The following is a 19,225-nucleotide window of genomic DNA, read 5'->3' on the forward strand; positions in this document are numbered from 1 at the left end:
TCTCCAGGCAACATGTTCCATTAAATTCTAAATATGAACAAGAATGTCCTTTGCTTTTGGCATTGATGAAATGAGTTCAACACATTGCATAATTTCATGGTAAATGCAAAGTGATGTTCAACGTATTACACAGAATACCTTGCCACTTAATGGAGATCTAGGCTACATTCCAAATGACACCCTATTCCCTAATTGAATCAACGTTGTTTCCATGTCATTTCCATGAATTGACATCTGTGCCCAGTGGAGTGTCACCCTTTCTGTACGGGAGCAGAGAGATGATCTCACCTTGCCGTCCTCAGAGCAGATCCCCATATGCTCTCCACTCTCATCCAGACTGATCTGGTTGATCTTCACTGGACTCTGAGGAGAGACCACAACCACAACAACAACAACATTGACACAGAATGACTGGGAACGTTCTGAGAGCAGGTGATTACTTGGAATTGAGTTGAGTACTTACAATTTCAAACTTCTGAGTCAGATTTCCTTGGATGTCCAGAAGGAAAACCTTCCCAAAGTGAGTGCCCAGTGCAAGGAACTGAAATGGAATGAACCTGAGATTAATCTTTAGGACAATTCAAAATGTTTAGCAAAAACGTGTACTACTGGTGAAAGCTGAGGCAAGAGGATTAAAAAGGCACTATGTCTAGCATAGCTGGGGAAGGCGAGTAGTGGGGTGGAATCAGTGGGCTCTGGGGCAAAAACTGTGAAATTACAGAGGGTGCGAAAAAACCCTGTTTATTAAAGCAGACAGTGTGAAATGGTATTTTGTCTCTCAAATTAAAACGCTTAAACATAATAAATGCGCTGTACATCTGGCTTCTCCTCGCGTCGCCAGCAACCCAACCACCGCCTCTCCTGCCCACCGTAAAGCTATTATTTTCTACAGAGCAGCAACTGGTTTCCCACGTTTCCTGCTTTTGTACAGTATGTGAGTGTGTTGAAGTGTGTGTGTGTGAGAGAGAGAGAGAGAGAATGTATGTGTAGGTCCGCTGGGACAAGAAATTATCAAAACTGGGAGGCTTTTTGGCATTAGATTAAGTGTGCGTTCTTCCACACAGGCCCAGCTCGAGCCCCTCCCCCTAATCCCTCTCCCCTTCCTCCCCTGTGTGTGCGGTGAGCCCACCATGCTTCAGTGCAGCCTATAATGAAATGCTTATATTTACAGGCACAGCTGAGCATGTCAGACAGAGCCCCTGCAATCTCCCCAAATAAAATACCCCAAAATAAATAAATAAAAAAGGGGTCAACCTTGCGAGGCGGAGTGACTTTTAAAAAGGATTTATTAGAATGGAATTGTTCAAATTAAATTCCGATTCAGGCACTGAAAATATGAGGCAACATCAGGCAATGCGGCGTGTTGGTGGTTTTAAAGGCGGCGGGGGTTGGCTGGGTCGGGGGTTTGTGTCACAGTATAGGTAGCATAGCTGGCAGGCGGTACACAAGCACAAAAACACCGGCAAGAAGGGAAGTTGGGTAAAATGTGGAATTGCACAGGAATCTGCACAGCAATGTCTCTCACTCTGGCGGGATTGCTTTTTTTATAGGATCAAAGAGAGGAGAGAAAGAAAAAATAAATAAGTGAAAATCAATAGTGGTTAATAAAACATCAGGTGAGCAGACATAACCAGGTATGACTCGCCCTCTGCCCAGACGTGCATGAGTGCACTCGGTGCCATAACGATTAGCCATCCAGCTCAGAGATGGCCCGCTGAAAAACAGAAACGTTCAAAAAGAGAACAGGGGAGCAAAAAGCTATAAGAAACGGAAATAAGAAAGGGATAAAGAAAATGGCCGGCGGCGGCTGATGTGTACCTCCCTGAGTGAAAGGGATGAGTGGAGGGTGAGAAAGAAATGGCCTGCCTCTCCATATTCTAGAAAGAGAATGCTAACCGACATTGAATATGTCAAACGTGCGTAAACAATGACATTTGAAATCTAGTGTAGTTTAGACTGAAAAGCTCTGGTAGGTTAGGACCTGTACCTTATCATGGACAGTCATACAGCTGGCAGCATCCTTTTGGAGAATCTCAGTCACCCCATTGGCCAGTCGCTCATACTTCAGCTTAGGCTCCTCCTCGCTGTCCTCTTCCTAGTTTGAAAGAGGGATCCAGTTAAAACAATCCAGCATAATTCATCTATAATACACAGAATATTACACTGGCACAGATTCATGCATTAACCTTGCTGATAGGGAATCTGAATTTGGTATGGAAATTCCCTATCAGCAAGGTAGGAAATTCAACACAAAAATTCCATAGAAAATTCCCTTTCACTATCAGCAAGGTAAATGTTTCTAGATACACAAATAAATGTCCAAGGCCAGTCCACTCTCCATCTGTAACCAGATCATCCTTCCTCTCTACTGGCTGTGCCACAGTGTCCCAGGAACATAAATTGATTACAACCCTCCTAGGAACCCCAAGCATGTGCGCTGCTGCCATATTCTCCTGTGGTACATTTGCGGTCACAGCCTGAATATTCCCCATAACCCAGTTTATAACCAATGCTGCATAGACTGTGGCCGTATATATGGTGCATCAACACAAAACAAAGACTGCTATTATATGCACTATGTGAGAAGGTGGGTGGGGGGGGGGGGGTTCAAGAATGTGTGGAAAGAATGTAATTTACAAGAACCATCCTTTCCCACTCTACACCAGTATGTCTATTTCCTGTTTATTCCCTTGTGAAATTTCTAATGCATGGGCATTTGTCACAGTTTTACAAAGCTATAACACAGAACAAACAAATGTACACCCCATAGAAGGTCTACAGGCACCATTTTTCATATGTTTGTTAAGGTGGTAAATTTCCTTTTTGTTAGACTTACGAGACTTTGCCACAACACCCCATTTCAATTAATATATATTCATATAGGCTAAATGTCTAGTAGGGCATGCTAAAATCAAGGGTCTAATCAGAAAGTCATATTACAACAGCCCATGGGGGACACAATCAAGTGAACGTGAATCTGTCTTAAGAGCATGAACCAAGGGACTGGTGGGAGTATGTAACTTGGTTCCGATCTAGCCATTCTGGCAAAGCCTTCAGCACACAGGCTACACTCTCACTTCATTCATCAAGTCGGTCTACTGACAACCCACTCACGGAGACAGGTGCCTAGCGAATGGGCAAGCTACACCACAATAACTAAATAAGCGGAGGCTTGTAGCGATTCAGAGGGGGACATACAATCATGCAGTCCCAGGTGCTTGTTTACCTGTGAGTGTTAGTGTGCCGAGAGGATTCTGTTTGTGGACTGGTGATAGGGGGCAGGCAGACTTTTCATTTACTGGGGAAGATTTCCTTTCTCTATTCGGAATGGTTTTTCTTTGGGGAGTAGGGGGTGGAATTGCTCAATGTACTGGCTATTCCTTACATTTCATTCTCTGTATCATTTAAAGACAGGCTGCTCCTCACCCTCTCTAGCAGTCTGACATGCTATATAGAATCAAAAGGTGTGGTGCAACAGTGTACTTCACAACTGCATGCGTCTCTGACATGGTCAGACATTTTATCTTCTGCTGTTAACCCAGATGATTTTCACAACATCTGGAAAATTGCATAATAACATTTGTCTAAATCTGCTTAGTTTTTGCTGTAAAAAAATATATGTTGTTTGTTTACAGGTGGGAAGAGAATAAATGCACAGACAGCACATGCATTTTCTACAATTACTTCAGCCTAAATTAATCAAAATGTTCCACTTTTTATTAGCGGGCCATATACATAGTTTGCACACAGTATCTTACCTCAGAGTCATCTGTGGATTCTTCACTTGGTTTTCTTCCCTAGAAGACATACAATCATGCTTATTAAAAGACGAGAGATCTAAAGCAAAAATGACATTACATTATGGATGCAATGTTTGCTTTAGACCAGTTTGGTTTGAGTTTTACTTGGCTAATTATCTGTCAAACTCAACTCCACGATGTACTTCACATCAACAGAGTTGAGCGGAGTTGAGAGTGGGCGGAGTGTACCTCCGACGACATCGAGTCGCTCTCAGTCGATACGAGGAAACAGTCGGTGGTTGTATTTTATTATCGTTTTATTATTAAGTATGGATTTCAGCAAACAAAGGAAGGCACACAACAGAGGGCAAACATGGGTAGGCTACACGGTAAGGGTTTAAAAGGGCAACTGCACTTCCTGACTTGGCCTGGTTCTAGATTTGGTTCATTAAGGGCAATTCCTCCACTTTTCAACCATTTCCAGCACCAAACCAGTGTCTACATACAGATAACTGCCAAAATAAAAGGAAATACCAACACAAATTGTCTTAATATAGATTCTGTAAGTGTCTGGAACTCTACTGAAGGGATGCGTCACCAATCTTCCGCAAGAAATCGCATCATTTGGTATTTTGTTGATGGTGGTAGAAAACGCTATCTCAGGCACCGCTCCAGAATCTCCCCTAAGTATTCAATTGGGTTGAAATCTGGTGAATGAGATGGCCAAGGCATATGGTTTGCATAGTTTTCATGCTCATCAAACCATTCAGTGCCCTGTGGATGGGGGCATTGTCCTCCTATGGGGACATGGCCCTGTGAATGGGGACATGGCCCTGTGGATGGGGACATGGCCCTGTGGATGGGGACATGGCCCTGTGGATGGGGACATGGCCCTGTGGATGGGGACATGGCCCTGTGGATGGGGACATGGCCCTGTGGATGGGGACATAGCCATGCTAGCCAAAATAATGGCCTGCCCAATATTTTTTTTATACATGACCCTAAGCATGATGGGACATTAATTAATCATATTGTTTTCTCCAAAACCTAGAAATGCACCATTTTCACATGTTGACACTGATATTGTGCTGGACATAATGCAAATGAGGTTGAAAAGTGGTGAAATTGCCCTTTAAGAAATGCTAGTGGCCATGACTGTGGTTTGATTGATGTGGGTGTCTCGTGTGTGTTCGCAGGTAGGAAGAGGTAGCCAAATGATTTCGCCAATTAGCTTCAACCGGCTGGTGTGCATCCGTGGCAAAGTAAGTTTGACTTGTCTTACAGATTATTTTTTTTTTAAGCATATGCATAACCGTGGTAGCGATTGAAAGGGACCAGTTAGTCAATTATGGGGAAATTATTAGACCAAAAAGGTGAGGACAAATAGACACAATCAATGGGGTAATGCTTGGATTCTGTGGATTATACAAATACTCTTTGTGAACGAAATCTTAAATGACTCTGGATACATTCAGTAACATGATAAGAATATTTCTGGAAGATATGCTGTAGGTGAAAGATAAGACAAACACATTTCAAAGGTTTGAGTGAGAGGACTAACTAGTGGACATTCATTTCAATGCACTTATGAATGAAAGAAGACTGTTGTTATATTGCTGTTGTTATATTGCCAACATGACTAGTGAAGTTAGAAAATACGACATTACTGTGTTAGGCTTTCACAATGCAATTCAGGGAAACAAATCGTAATTTAAAAAAAATAAAAAATCATGAGCAGTGGCGACCCGTCATTCAGGGCAGGTGGGGCAGAGCGTGTTACATATCAGTTTGCAAGCAATGTAAAAAATATATATATAATTCAGTTAATAAAGCTGCACACACACGGTCTCTTTTTTGTTTTCTTGAGTAAGGCAGCTCCAAAATGCAGGTGTTTCAGCCTAGCGCAGTGCTTTCTGTGGTGGTGGGGCGAGCCAGCAGAAAATAGGAGCATTGCGCCGTGATTGACTCAGTGTTCTGTCACTCATGGGGACAGTACGTCATCTGCAAGTTTAAGTCCTTAGCAAGGGTAGACATCCACAATTTCAGTCCTTTCGGGTCCTGCCATAGAGTTATATTACAATTGCCCTTCCAAGAAGGCTCAAGGTCATTGGCCACAGATAAAATGAAGGTGAAATCCAGTTATATGTACAGTAACTTTGAACTGATCATGTCAACATCTTCCTTTCAAAGTCTTAGCTAGCAGTCATCATCATGAATAAAGTTGACAATCTACTGGAAAATCCTTTTTAATCCATGTCATATGAAGAGAAATAATGGAGAGAAATTGAAGATAAAATGAATCGGTGCTCATTGGCCATTGGACATGAAGATTACTCAACAAGTTGGATATCGCAAATTCAACAATGAGTCGTTTTGAAGGAATCAATGGCTAACTGCAAGCGTTGCAAAGCAAACACTAACCTGCTATTCAATGGAGTGGCTGTGTGTTTTCTCCCCCCAAGTTCCCACCATGAATCCAGAGAATGCCAGACCTTGATAACAAAACTTGCCCACAAAGGAACGCTGCGTCGCCTTCACAAGGCGAGTCCAAAAATGTCTTGCATGCTGCTGCATAAATAAGGAAATATACAAGGGAAATACAGTTGAAGTCAGAAGTTTACATACACTTAGGTTGGAGTCATTAAAACTCGTTTTTCAACCACTTCACAAATTTTCATCTATAGTTCAACTATAGTTTTGGCAAGTTGGTTAGGACATCTACTTTGTGCATGACAAGTAATTTTTCCAACAATTATTTACAGACACATTATTTCACTTATAATTCCCTGCATCATAATTCCAGTGGGTCAGAAATGTACATACACTAACTTGACTGTGCCTTCAAACAGCTTGATAAATTCCAGAAAATGTCATGGCTTTAGCAGCTTCTGATAGGCTAATTGACATAATTGGAGTCAAATGGAGGTGTACCTTTGTATGCATTTCAAGGCCTACCTTCAAACTCAGTGCCTCTTTGCTTGACATCATGGGAAAATCAAAAGAAATCAGCCTAGACCTCAAAAAACAAAATTGGAGACCTTCACAAGTCTGGTTCACCCTTGGGAGGAATTTCCAAACGCATCTGTACAAACAATAGTATGCAAGTATAAACACCATGGGACCGACCACGCAGCCGTCATACCACTCAGGAAGGAGACGCATTCTGTCTCCTAGAGATGAATGTACTTTGGTGCAAAAAGTGCAAATCAATCCCAGAACAACGACAAAGGACCTTGTGAAGATGCTGGAGGAAACCGGTACAAAATGATCTATATCCACAGTTAAATGAGTCCTTTGTTGACATAACCTGAAAGGACGCTCAGCGAGGAAGAAGCCACTACTACAAAACCGCCATAAAAAAGCCAGACTACGGTTTGCAACTGCACATGGGGACAAAAATTTTACTTGTTGGAGAAATGTCCTCTGGTCTGATGAAACAAAAATAGAACTGTTTGGCCATAATGACCATCGTTATGTTTGGAGGAAAAAGGGGGAGGCTTGCAAGCCAAAGAACATCATCCCAACCGTGAAGCACAGGGGTGGCAGCATCATGTTGTGGGGGTGCTTTGCTGCAGGAGGGACTGGTGCACTTCACAAAATAGATGGCACCATGAGGAAGCAACATCTCAAGACATCAGTCAGGAAGTTAAAGCTTGGTCGCAAATGGGGCTTCCAAATGGACAATGACCCCAAGCATACTTCCAAAGTTGTGGCAAAATGGTTTAAGGACAACAAAGTCAAGGTATTGGAGTGGCCATCACAAAGCCCTGACCTCATCCTATAGAACATTTGTGGGCAGAAGTGAAAAACTGTGAGCGAGCAAAGAGGCTTACAAACCTGACTCCGTTACACCAGCTCTGTCAGGAGGAATGGGCCAAAGTTCACACATCTTATTGTGGGAAGCTTGTGGAAGGCTAAATGTCAGGAATTGTTAAAAACTGAGTTTAAATGTATTTGGCTAAGGTGTATGTAAACTTCCGACTTAAACTGTATGTATGCTGTAGCTAAGAAATGTAACACTAAGTGTATGTTGTGAAATAAGCAGTTAGTAGGCCATGTGCCTCACCCTAATCATTTGGTCTATTTTCACCAACGCGGTATTGTAAACACATCGTTCGTGTCCGGTGTGTGCTTGTTTGCAAACTTCTTTTGGACAGCTTTGACAGTGCTACTGGTAGTAGTGGTGGAACTTGGCTTGCACGTGCAAATTCAGCACACACAACATTCTATAATAGAAATGTGTTATTTGACGTGTCAAGTTAAAAGCTGATTTAACTTGTCAAATAGTGTTGTATGACGTGACCCAAACGGTGTTCAATGTGCCTCACCCTAATAATTTGGTATATTTTCACCTCTTAATTTTGCCTACTGTTCTAACTCCGTGGTGCACATGTAGCCTATAACCTGTTTTAGAGAAATATAATCAAATATTGTTAGAGCTCTCATTGTCTGTTTATATGCCCCCTTTTTTATCCTACGGTTCTGACTTGTTGTACAGGGAGTACACTAAGAACGGCCCATAATCGGAATTCTGTCGCTGTTCATTTCAAAAGTGCTGAATAAATAGTTATAATGACTACGTCCATCCTAGCTCGCTCATTATTGTCTTAATTGAAATAACGGATTGCCTCTTATCCGCTTGTCGTCCACATATGCCATAGTTTGTACATCTCAATTGTCAGTAGAAACCACATTTGTTGTAGCAAGTCTGACATATCAGCAATGTTTTTTCTAAAAGGCAGTAAATAATGCTGAATGAACTACTTCGATGCCAGACAAGACTCCGCTGATAGCCAGGTGTAGCAGTGGTAAGGTGTTTGGACTTCTGTTGGGACAGCTTTATGTAGGCCCTAACAGTTTGTGGGCACCGTTTGTCACCATTATAGTGCAATTAATGTATTGTTTAGTGTTGTGTAGTGGCATGCATCCCACTTTTTTTTCTCCTTTGGACCCACCAAGATTTACATGCTTAAAATTGCCACTGGTCACGAGTGCATTCAGCGTGCCGCGGCAAATTTTCTTCACGGTAGACAAACATACGATGCCAATTTTAGCATGTAAATCTTGGTGGGGCAAACTCCACATTTTTTTTTAGATGCATGCCAGAAAAGCCACTACACAACACTAAACAATACATGAATTGCCATAACGGTAACGGTGCCCACAAACTGTTAGGGCCTACATAAAGCTGTCCCAACAGCAGCTTTCCTTTCAGCACCATGGAGTGAATCCTTACCAACGCTACACCTGGCTATTAGCAGAGCCTTGTCTGGCAGCGAAACAGTTCATTAAGCCTCATTTACAACCTTTTTAAAAACCATAGCTGATATGGCTGACTTGCTTAAACAAATGTGGTTTCTACTGACTCCTTGTGGATTTGTGTAAGTCGATAAGAGCCGCATTCTCCTCAAATAACGAACGCCAAATTAGTTTTTACTTTTGAACCATACAAACATTATTACATTTATGTTCAGCAAAATCATAACGTTCAATCTTATATCATTAACACTTAGCTCTAAGTATAAGAAAGTGCATGCAAACAAGCTGCGACGAGGTAGGCCTTCGCTCAGCACTTTCAAAATGGAAACCAAGAGAAATTCTGATTGATTCTAGTTCAGATACATTCATCAAGATGTTGAGGCCTTAACTCCTACGTCACCACACACACACACACAGAGACAGAGAGACCTAATGTGGTCAAAAAAGGAAGGAACATACAATCATGAGTATCCACCTTTCTATACCGAAGCACATACGCATTGCGCAAACAAAACAACTCTCGCAATATCAACTGGAATTACATGGGTCTTTTACTGAACTGTTTGTTGAAAACAAATATTTGGTTACAAACCCAACAACATTATATAGCATCTCCTCCTCGTCAATAAAAGCACATGAGCTAATTATAATACGCAAAGTAAGCAAAACAATTACATCATTCCAACATTGCCTAAAATTATGAATACAATACTAATGAGATAGACCTATATAAGCAATAGGCCTATAACAATTAAGATGTACAAACTACGGCATAAGGGAATGATGAGCGGATAAGAGGCAAGCCGTAATTTCGATTAAGACAATGAGCGAGCTAAGACGGATGTAGTCAATATAATGATTTGTTCAGCACTTTTGAAACGTACAGAGACAGAATTCCGAACATGGGCCGTTCTTACAGTATTCTTCCTGTACACCAAGTCAGAACCATAGGATAAATAAAGGGGGCACATAAGCAGACTGTGAAAGCTCTTAAAATATTAAATGATGACATTTATATTAAACAGGCTATAGACTACATGTGCACCACCACAGAACAGTAGGCTAAGTTCTGAGGGGGAAAGGGACCAAATGATTAGGGTGAGGCACATGGGCTACTAATAGCTTACTACACAACAGACACTTAGTATTACTTTCATAGCTACAGTATACATATCTCCCTGGCATATTACATAATTTATGCAGCAGTCTACAAGACATTTTGGGACGTTTTGGACTGTTGTGCTGTGCTCCCTTCAACAGGAAGGTGGAGGGTGGTCCTTCTTGTGGGCATATTTGTCATCAAAGTCTGGCATTCTGTGGATTTATGGTGCTTTCAAGTAGAGGTCGACCGATTATGATTTTTCAACGCCGATACCGATTATTGGAGGACCAAAAAAAGCAGATACCGATTAATCGGACTATTTTTTATTTATTTGTAATAATGACAACTACAACAATACTGAATGAACACTTATTTTAACTTAATATAATACATAAATAAAATCAATTTAGCCTCAAATAAATAATGAAACATGTTTAATTTGGTTTAAATAATGCAAAAACAAAGTTTTGGAGAAGAAAGTAAGTGCAATATGTGCCATGGAAGAAAGCTAACTTTCAAGTTCCTTGCTCAGAACATATGAAAGCTAGTGGTTCCTTTTAACATGAGTCTTCAATATTCCCAGGTAAGAAGTTTTAGGTTGTAGTTATTATAGGACTCTCTCTCTCTATACCATTTGTATTTCATTAACCTTTGACTATTTGATGTTTTTATAGGCACTTTAGTATTGCCAGTGTAACAGTATAGCTTCCGTCCCTCTCCTCGCTCCTACCTGGGCTCGAACCAGGAAGACAACGACAACAGCCACCCTTGCTCCACAAAAGCCGCGGCCCTTGCAGAGAAAGGGGAACAACCACTCCAAGTCTCAGAGCAAGTGACGTTTGAAACGCTATTAGCGCGCACCCCGCTAACTAGCTAGCCATTTCACATCGGTTACACCAGCCTAATCTCGGGTGTTGATAGGTTTGAAGTCATAAACAGCTGCTGGCAAACGCACAAAAGTGCTGTTTGAATGAATGCTTACGAGCCTGCTGCTGCCTACCATCGCTCAGTCAGACTGCTCTATCAAATCATAGACTTAGTTATAACATAATAACACACAGAAATACGAGCCTTAGGCCATTAATATGGTCGAATCTGGAAACTATTATCTCGAAAACAAAACATTTATTCTTTCAGTGAAATACGGAACCGTTCCGTATTTTATCTAACGTGAGGCATCCTTAAGTCTAAATATTCCTGTTACGTTGCACAATCTTCAATGTTATGTCATAACAAATTAGGCGGCCCAAACTGTTGCATATAAACTGGCTCTGCGTGCAATGAACGTAAGAGAAGTGACAATTTCACCTGGTTAATATTGCCTGCTAACCTGGATTTCTTTTAGCTAAATATGCAGGTTTATAAATATATACTTCTGTGTATTGATTTTAAGAAAGGCATTGATGTTTATGGTTAGGTAGACATTGGAGCAACGATACGCACCGTAACAGGCAGTCTCCTCGTGGAGTGCAATGAGGCAGGTGGTTAGAGCATTGTACTAGTTAACTGTAAGGTTGCAAGATTGAATCCCCTGAACTGACAAGGTAAAAATCTGTCGTTCTGCCCCTGAACGAGGCAGTTAACCCACCGTTCCTAGGCCGTCATTGAAAATAAGAATGTGTTCTTAACTGACTTTCCTAGTTAGATTGATTGTTATGAAAACTTGAAATCGGCCCTAATTAATCGACCTCTACTTTCAAGACAACTGGGAACTCTGAAAAAACAAGTTTGAATCACGACATTAGTGATCTTCAGGTCAGAGCTGATGTCTGAGATTTCCCAGTTTCCAGTTGTTGTTTTTCTTTGTTTGTTTTAAATTTTACCCCGTTTTCTCCCCAATTTCGTGGTATCCAATTGTTTTTAGTAGCTACTATCTTGTCACATCGCTACAACTCCCGTACGGGCTCAGGAGAGACGAAGGTTGAAAGTCATGCGTCCTCCGATACACCACCCAACCAAGCCGCACTGCTTCTTAACACAGAGCGCATCCAACCCGGAAGCCAGCCGCACCTATGTGTCGGAGGAAACACTGTGCACCTGGCAACCTTGGTTAGCGCGCACTGTGCCCGGCCCGCCACAGGAGTCGCTGGTGCGCGATGAGACAAGGATATCCCTACCGGCCAACGCCTCCCTAACCCGGACGACGCTAGGCCAATTGTGCGTCACCCCACGGACCTCCCGGTCGCGGCCGGTTACGACAGAGCCTGAACCCAGAGTCTCTGGTGGCACAGCTGGCGCTGTAGTGCAGCGCCCTTAACCACTGCGCCACCCGGGAGGTCCCAGTTTCCAGTTGTTTTGAACACTGCAGAAGTCATACTGGACTGACAGCATGGCCAAGGTATTCAACCATTTCTGGCACATGGTGTTACGTGTGAATATTTATCCTTTAAGCTTGGAAAAGAGACCCATTCAGACAGATGTTTTAAATCCTTAAACCCAGACATGGACCACACAAACCCTCTCCACCGAATAGCAGGCAGGGGAAGCAAAACAGTGATTGCTTTGCAACGCCTGCAGTTAGCCACTGATTCTGTCCAAACCACTCATTGTTGAATTTGCAATTCCGACTTGTGATTTTACATAATTTTATCTGTGGCCAATGACCTTGAGCCTTCTTGGATGGGCACTTCAAATGTAAATCTATGGCAATGTTTTCATTGTTTGCAAACTGTGACACAAATGAATGACAACATAACATGCAAAACAGGCAACAACTCTGCCCCAGGTGCCCGGAAGACGCGTCACCACTGCAAGCATAGGCACAATTTCTTCAGAATAACCCAGGGTATGGCGCCGAGCAATTTTATGATATCGAAATCTGAAGTGCACATTTGGACTCACTAGTGTTTGGCTTGCTGGTATGACAAAGCAGTTTTTATTATATTCCTCAACATCTCGTCTTTCAAAATACATAGAGTCCTCTTAATATACAGCATTTCCTTCACTGAATCAACAAAAATGTGCTAAAGCTTCCCATTTAGTGTGAGGGATGAGCGCAACTTCTTGTCGGGCGCAGTGTTCAAGTTCAGAACGACTGTCGGTCAAAACCCATACAGCACTGTGAAGTGCAGAGCCTGAGCTCATACATAGCATGTTACTGTACAGCCACTGTATTCCAATTTAGCCATTTATCAGTGCCAAAATCTGCCATTTTCAACCTCTATGGTATGAGTGTAAAGGGTTACATCATCAAAATTTGGAGCTATTGACCTTTTAAAATAATGTCCCATGTACATTGTGCAATTTCCTTATGGTATTTTATTAACCCTATGTTGCCAGTGAATGTTACACCAAATTCACCATGGGCATTATTATCGGGCTAAATGCAGGTGCACTGCGAATTGGCGATTACTTGGGCGCTGACAGTTGTGGGCATGTGGGCAGGATTAAAATAAATCCAACCCACAGAAAACTGTGGGTACCTCCATTCCGTGACACACCATTTTTTCCTATCATCTCGCAAATCTCTGTTTTGGACGAGACTGACTTTATGACCAAAACTATCCTGTTTACACTTTGTATTCAATTTTGACACTAGAATAAATGTTTGACTCATATCAATGCCACATAGGTCAAATGAGAAATTACGTTTTAGGGGCAGTACCTCTAGAATTTAAAAACATTTAAGTATCAACTGCAAAGTAAATCAAAGGAGTCTGAGATTTCTTTCAAAAACTAGTCTGCTCTCAACTCTGTGGAGGAGTTGAGGTACTTGGCTAACAGGGGCTTATTCATTAGGCCTATTCTGGTGAAAGCATTTCTTAAAATGGAAACAATACCCCCGTGCACAAAGCGAGGTCCAAAAACAAATGGTTTGTCGAGATCGGTGTGGAAGAACTTGACCGACCTGCACAAAGCCCTGACCTCAACCCCATTGAACACCTTTGGGATGAATTGGAAAGCTGACTGCAAGCCAGGCCTTAATCACCCAACATCAGTGCCCGATCTCAATAATGCTTGTGGCTGAATGGAAGAAAGTCCCTGCAGCAATGTCCCAACATCTAGTGGAAAGCCTTCCCAGATGAGTGGAGGCTGTTATAATCAGCAAAGGGCGGGACCAACTTCATATTAATTCCCATGATTTTGGAATGAGATGTTCAACAAGCAGGTGTCCACATATTTTTGGTAATGTAGTGTACATAAACAAAATCAAACAAGATCCTATAAAGATACCAGGAGTATCTTAAGAAACAAAAAGAAAGATACCTCAAGAGAAAAGAAAGTGGTACACTGAAATCCACCTCACAACTTTCCCAGCGAGAAAAAAGAGAAAGAAGGAGGCAATGGAAAATAAACCAAAAAAACAGACAATGAACTATCCAGAAAAGAGTGGTTATGGTGTCATACCTGTCAAGGAACACACCGCCACACTCACCTGAAGTCTTACAGCTACACAATGATGACCTACCCACCCCTCAAATCATTCCACTTCTATGTGATTGTTGAATTATTACAGTCTGTGGGCCAAAACAGAGGCAGACAAAGCACAACCTTCTACGTTAACCTGCACAGCCATCTCCTGGCACAATACAGCCCATTTCTGACATACATGAGGGACTGATTGGAAAGTGGTGTGTTGTGAAATATTATTTATATATGACCCTTACCCTGGTATTATACAAGATGTTGATGCAGAGAGCTATGCTCTAGTCAAGACGATGAGTTGTGTGGGAGACAACCGATTATTTTGGCCAATGAGAGAGGACATTGTATGTTACCAACCAGAGAATGTGTTTGGGCTTGTCCCTGAGCCTTGATAGCACAGTCTGGGAGGAAATTTGCTCTCTCGTTAAGCAATAGAGGGTATTAAGGGCAAAATCTAATATTGAGTGAGCACACACCTATCTCACGAGTCTGACTTAATAGACTGCAACCAGTGAACAATCATTTGTTTAATGTCAACCAGTGTTTCCAACTATGTATTTCTGCCTAATGCATTGAATCCCAAAATTGTGAGGTTTGAATGGTGTGTTCTATATCTTCAACGAAATTAAACATATACAACTGTGACATAAAAAATATTTAATGGTATTTTTATCAGTTGTTTATATTATATGTCATTCCCACCACGCTGTCATTACCACAACACTAAGTCATTACCATCACGGTACATATTTTTGAGGAAAAGGTGTATTAAATTACAATTGATATTGATGTTTCCCATATGTGAACGTGTTCTTAAGATAAGTCCTAAAATAATGTAAAATATTACAGTTTTGATGTGGTAAATACATGTTTCTGAGTATCATCAAGGCATATATGGATATCTAGGCATGATGAATTCATATAATTAAGAAAACTTCCCAAAAAATAAATAACGTGAAATGTTATATAAAATATCTTGGGCACAATTTCTGTAATTACCTTTTCAACTAAAATAGGAATATTTATGACGTGGTGGTACTGACATTTCCCCTCCGGGATTTGGGGAAACCGATCAAAATCTTAATATTTTTTAAATAGTGTGATCTCAGACACTATTAGATCTTGTTTCCAGACAGAGTGAAGAAAATATTCTGATAGATAAAAAGCAGTTTAAAGAGGTTTCATTTTCAAAAAAATCTAAATAAAATAAAAGTGCCCGAAATTTGCTAAATCAAACCATAAATGCCGAAAAAAAGGTCCGTGGTGAAGAAGGGTTCTCGATAATCTTCATCAGCTAACATCACTTTGTGAATTTTTTAGAATTGATGTAACAAAAACACAAAGGGCTCATAATTCAAAGGTCATGGTAACTGACTGCTATTATCTAATAGAACAAAATATATAACCTCAGGCCTTATTTTCGACGTTTATTCCAAAACCCTAATCTTTCCCCCATTTTTCAAACGGGGTGCCTAAAGAAACAGAGGTAACTTATTTCCGGGTTTTAGGACTACAAGCTGGCGTTATACGAATAACTAGCTAAATACTGTTGTCTTTCTTTACATTTTTCAGCAAGTCTTCATCACATGCATACTAGGTTACAAATGCAAATAAATCATTTTAATGTTAGAATCATATCCTAGAAAAGCCAATGCACGAAGATAAAGTCCATTGATTTGATTGCAAAACAGATGAGATAGGCTATGCTTACCTTCTCTACTTCTGCCATGATGATTGAGATTGGAAGCGATAACAGAACAGCGTTCTATTTTCAACTATCCATTGGTGATTTTAACTATTTAGCTAGCTAATGGTACGCAAAAGAAAACTAAAGGAATTCACTGAATTCTCCAGATATCAAAACGGTTTCTTGTTGACAAACGCACTATGCAAGTCATGTAAAATCACATGACAGAAACGTGTGGCATTATGGGTCTTTGAGGTTTTCTTGTCAAATGGACTGCACCAAAGAGGATCTATTATTTTGCCAAGATGGTCGACTGAGCGCTCTACTAATGGAAATACATTGCGAGAGGAGGCACGATCAGGTGGGAACATTCTAGCCAATTATATTTTTGCAGCAGACATATCACACTCATTATAACTTAAGCATAATGAAACGTATAAAATAAGCCTCACCTATAAAAATAGCAATTCACCTTGACCAAATTCGACACTCCCTCATTGTCCCAATGACTGTATATGACTGTATGACTGTATATGATGCATTGCCCTCTTAAGCATTAGAGCTGCAATATGTAACCTTTTGGGCGACCTGAACACATTCACATAGAGATGATGTGTTATAGATCTGTTATTATCATTGAACGCAAGTCTAAGAAGCAGTAGATCTGTTCTATGTGCATTATTTCTATGTTTCCCATTTTTAAGTTTCGTTTTTCCCGGCTTTTTCGGTTTTATGCCAGCTTCAAACAGCGGACAATACAATATTTTTGGTAATGGAAAGTATTTTTCACAGTATTTAGATGGTACAATGATTCGCTACACTATGCCTGCTTGTTTTGTGACATAAATTGAAATGAGGCAAACTATTAGCATTTTAGCAACCAGGAAATGGAGGAGCGATTTCTGCACAGTGCGTCTTTAAGCAGACCAAGTCGACCCTTTCACTTCGGCCTCTACCTCTTTGACTGCACCCATCCATTCCTGCTGCTGCTATAATAATACATATGTAGCAACCCAGGTTTATAAGTGGACATTCTTTCATTCATGATCTATTGACTTCATAGCAATAATATTGTTATTATTAATGATTCATTATTATTCTACTAAACATAACAGGCATAGCCAAACTGAGATTTGAACCCAGGTCCAATAACTGTCAAGCCAACACCTTAACCCTTACACCAAGATGTCTGAACTGCTTGATAATATTGCTAGGTGTTGAATTCAGGTCACTCACTATATTACCCATTCCTTGAGGAGAGAGTATCCCGACACCTCTCTATACCAAGTCCTCACGCCATCCCACTTCTGACACCAATGCAGCTACTAAAAATAGACACATGTTTAGAAAGACATTATCATTCTCCCAACAGTATTTTGTCATTGCACTAACACTCTTGTGATCTGTTCTTGTCAATGTGATATCAAGACAGCAAGTGTTTTTTTAAACTAGGTAAGTCAGTTAAGAACAAATTCTTATTTTCAATGACAGCCTAGGAACAGTGGGTTAACTGCCTTGTTCAGGGGCAAAACGACAGACTTTTACATTGTCAGCTCAAAGATTCGCTCTAGCAACCTTTGCGGTTACTAGTCCAACGCACTAACCACTAGGCTACCTGCCTATCCTTAGTCTTCAATCATATAAGGTGGGGGTGTGAACATTTTTCCTGTGGGTATATGCCTTTCTACCTAGTTCTATCTCACTATAGTAGTGTATTAGCCTAAACAATATATCCTGACAAAAACATATTATATTTAGCCAAAGCAACTAGTGTTAAGTGCCTTGCTCTAGGGCACATCAACAGATTTTCACCTAGTCAGCTCAGGGATTAGAACTAGCAACCTTTCAGATACTGGCCCAATGCTCTTAGCTGCTAGGCTATCACAGCATGCTGCAGGTTGTGGAGGGTGTGAGAAGGTAAATTCTAGTGAGTTTTTAAAAGGACACTACTCTAAAGTGAATTCAAATATAATGATGCTGACATCTAAAGTATTATGTCCCCCTCCACAAATTAGCCCACAAATTAGCCCAATAACATTGGTCCATATTATCAGGCAGATGCGCTATTTAAGCATTATCACCCAATTTACCCCACCTGATGCAGCATTGTGGCTATAAATAAATAGGCTGAGAGTTGCCCATCTGCATTTACCCAATTGTGCTAATTATTAGCTAGATCACAAACTCTAAAAACCAACATATTGATGACTTGAATGTCCAAAAAACATTCCAGTGGCACTCAGGCAACCAAGGATCATGCACTGTGAATATAATGTAACAGGCCTACCTGTTACACCTTTCCTATGCATTCAATGCCATTGACGCATAAACCAATGCTGCTGCTAAAAACTCAGGTTATAAAATTGTGCATTTTACACATTTCTTGGTTTTAAGAAACAAGTGTAACCTATTAAGACCAGAAAGCTCCTTGATCCTCCTCTTTTAACAGTGGCCATCAACACTGCTTTCAATGGTGTGTTTTCACTCAACTGCATTAACCCATAACAGTCTAAGCCCTATCTAAGCAAGGGCAGGGGGGTGGGTTCTACTAAGCTACAGTATATGGAATTGTTTTAAGAAGGTCATACCAAGGACCACTTAGCTATTTGATTTGAAATGTAAAGACCCCATGAAGTATCCAACAAATATATATACAATTATTTGATGAAAAATGATTTTTGGCCTTACTGCTATTTGCTCATACAAACGCATTGAATGACAGATTCACTACATGGAACAACAGATAGTACCCCGGAAAATCTAAAGGAAGTTTGTTCTGAAGTGTCTGTCCTACAGTATATCTGAGAGATATATGAAAGATCAGCAAACATGTATTTATCCTATTATTTTTTGGTACAGTCTCCATACAGTATATACAGTACTTCCATACATTTTTTTCAACTGGTACAGGGAGACTTTCCGACGAGTCTTGTGAGGCCTGCAGGACTTCTAGAGCAAAACAACCGACATGTACGTGTTCGTGAGAGTCTTATTAGTATGGTGGCCAAACTGTTCGGACGCTACAGACAGACGTTGTCAGATTGGCTGTACCGAATTCAAACGATTCCCAAG

At 40.8% G+C, this 19,225-nt stretch overlaps 1 protein-coding gene across 1 annotated transcript in view; it reads right to left on the reverse strand.

Annotated features, from left to right (window-relative positions):
- The window catches only part of LOC139420471 (vacuolar protein sorting-associated protein 41 homolog), a 30,520-nt gene extending 14,122 nt beyond the window's left edge, over window positions 1–16,398 (reverse strand). The window contains exons 1-5 of the mRNA XM_071170655.1: window positions 16,178–16,398; window positions 3,759–3,797; window positions 1,988–2,095; window positions 464–541; window positions 289–363 (exon numbers count right to left, since the gene is read on the reverse strand). Of these exons, the coding sequence (XP_071026756.1) occupies window positions 289–363; window positions 464–541; window positions 1,988–2,095; window positions 3,759–3,797; window positions 16,178–16,195 (318 nt within the window). The 5' untranslated portion in view covers window positions 16,196–16,398. The remainder of the gene's footprint in view (window positions 1–288; window positions 364–463; window positions 542–1,987; window positions 2,096–3,758; window positions 3,798–16,177) is intronic.
- Between the last annotated feature and the right edge of the window lie 2,827 nt (window positions 16,399–19,225).

Source organism: Oncorhynchus clarkii, chromosome 11 (assembly GCF_045791955.1).
Source record: "Oncorhynchus clarkii lewisi isolate Uvic-CL-2024 chromosome 11, UVic_Ocla_1.0, whole genome shotgun sequence".
Lineage (NCBI taxonomy): Eukaryota > Metazoa > Chordata > Actinopteri > Salmoniformes > Salmonidae > Oncorhynchus > Oncorhynchus clarkii.